General features: G+C 36.5%; 1 protein-coding gene across 1 annotated transcript; it reads right to left on the reverse strand.

Moving 5' to 3' along the window:
- Positions 1–65: 65 nt before the first annotated feature.
- Positions 66–613, reverse strand: LOC111397744 (ATPase family AAA domain-containing protein 5-like). Its single transcript, XM_023024733.1, has 2 exons — positions 268–613; positions 66–176 (listed from the first exon to the last, which is right to left on the reverse strand). The coding sequence occupies exons 1-2, from the start codon at positions 440–442 to the stop codon at positions 79–81; spliced, it is 273 nt and encodes a 90-aa protein (XP_022880501.1). The 5' UTR covers positions 443–613; the 3' UTR covers positions 66–78.
- Positions 614–801: the final 188 nt, after the last annotated feature.

Consider the following 801-nt stretch of genomic DNA (forward strand, 5'->3'; position numbering starts at 1 on the left):
TACCTATGAGGGTATCAAAATGTAGTTCCAATTAAAAAAATTGATGATAATTTGAAAAAGAAAATCTGTGCAAGGAACTCATACCACATGGACAAGTCCAAATAGCTCCTTCACTGATGGTACATCAAAATTTAACTCCAACCTGTCCAAACTCTTAGGAAGGACAGGATTGTTACCTAAGAGACATATCCCCAAAACAACTGTTAGTTCACTTCACTACTTAAAAGAAGGTCAAAGATGACAAAATTCTACCAACAAGACTCTTACTGTTGCTTGTTAAGATCATGGGTCGTTTGGCAGTCTCTGCGAGTTGTTGTATTGTAGATATAAAACCATGATCTTCACAGAGAGTAGCATCCACATCCTCAAAAAGAATCAAGGTTTTAATCTCATTTTGATAATTAGCAATTCTATTATCACTGTACGCTGATCTCTCTGTCATTCCACCAGTGTTGTTGGAATCTGCATTCTGTGATAAGGGTACCACCTCAATAACTTCATCGTCAGAGCACCGGGTCTCTGTAATGACGGCTGATAAGGACTTTGATAGAGGTCTGTAGTCTGAATTAGTTTTATTTTCTGCTGTGCTGAAACAATTTTCACATTTAAGATGTTAGTGATTCAGACAACTACAGAACCCATATTGCCTTTAAACCTTCAAGTCCTTCCAATTAATAAATACAAAATTTGCATTAGAGATGCCTCCACATGCACTTCTAAATAGCCACTTAAATGCAGAATCCATCAATGACAATTTCATTCATCAATGGATATTAGCACATGAGCATGTCCAGAAAAAAA

Source organism: Olea europaea, chromosome 7, assembly GCF_002742605.1.
Source record: "Olea europaea var. sylvestris chromosome 7, O_europaea_v1, whole genome shotgun sequence".
Lineage (NCBI taxonomy): Eukaryota > Viridiplantae > Streptophyta > Magnoliopsida > Lamiales > Oleaceae > Olea > Olea europaea.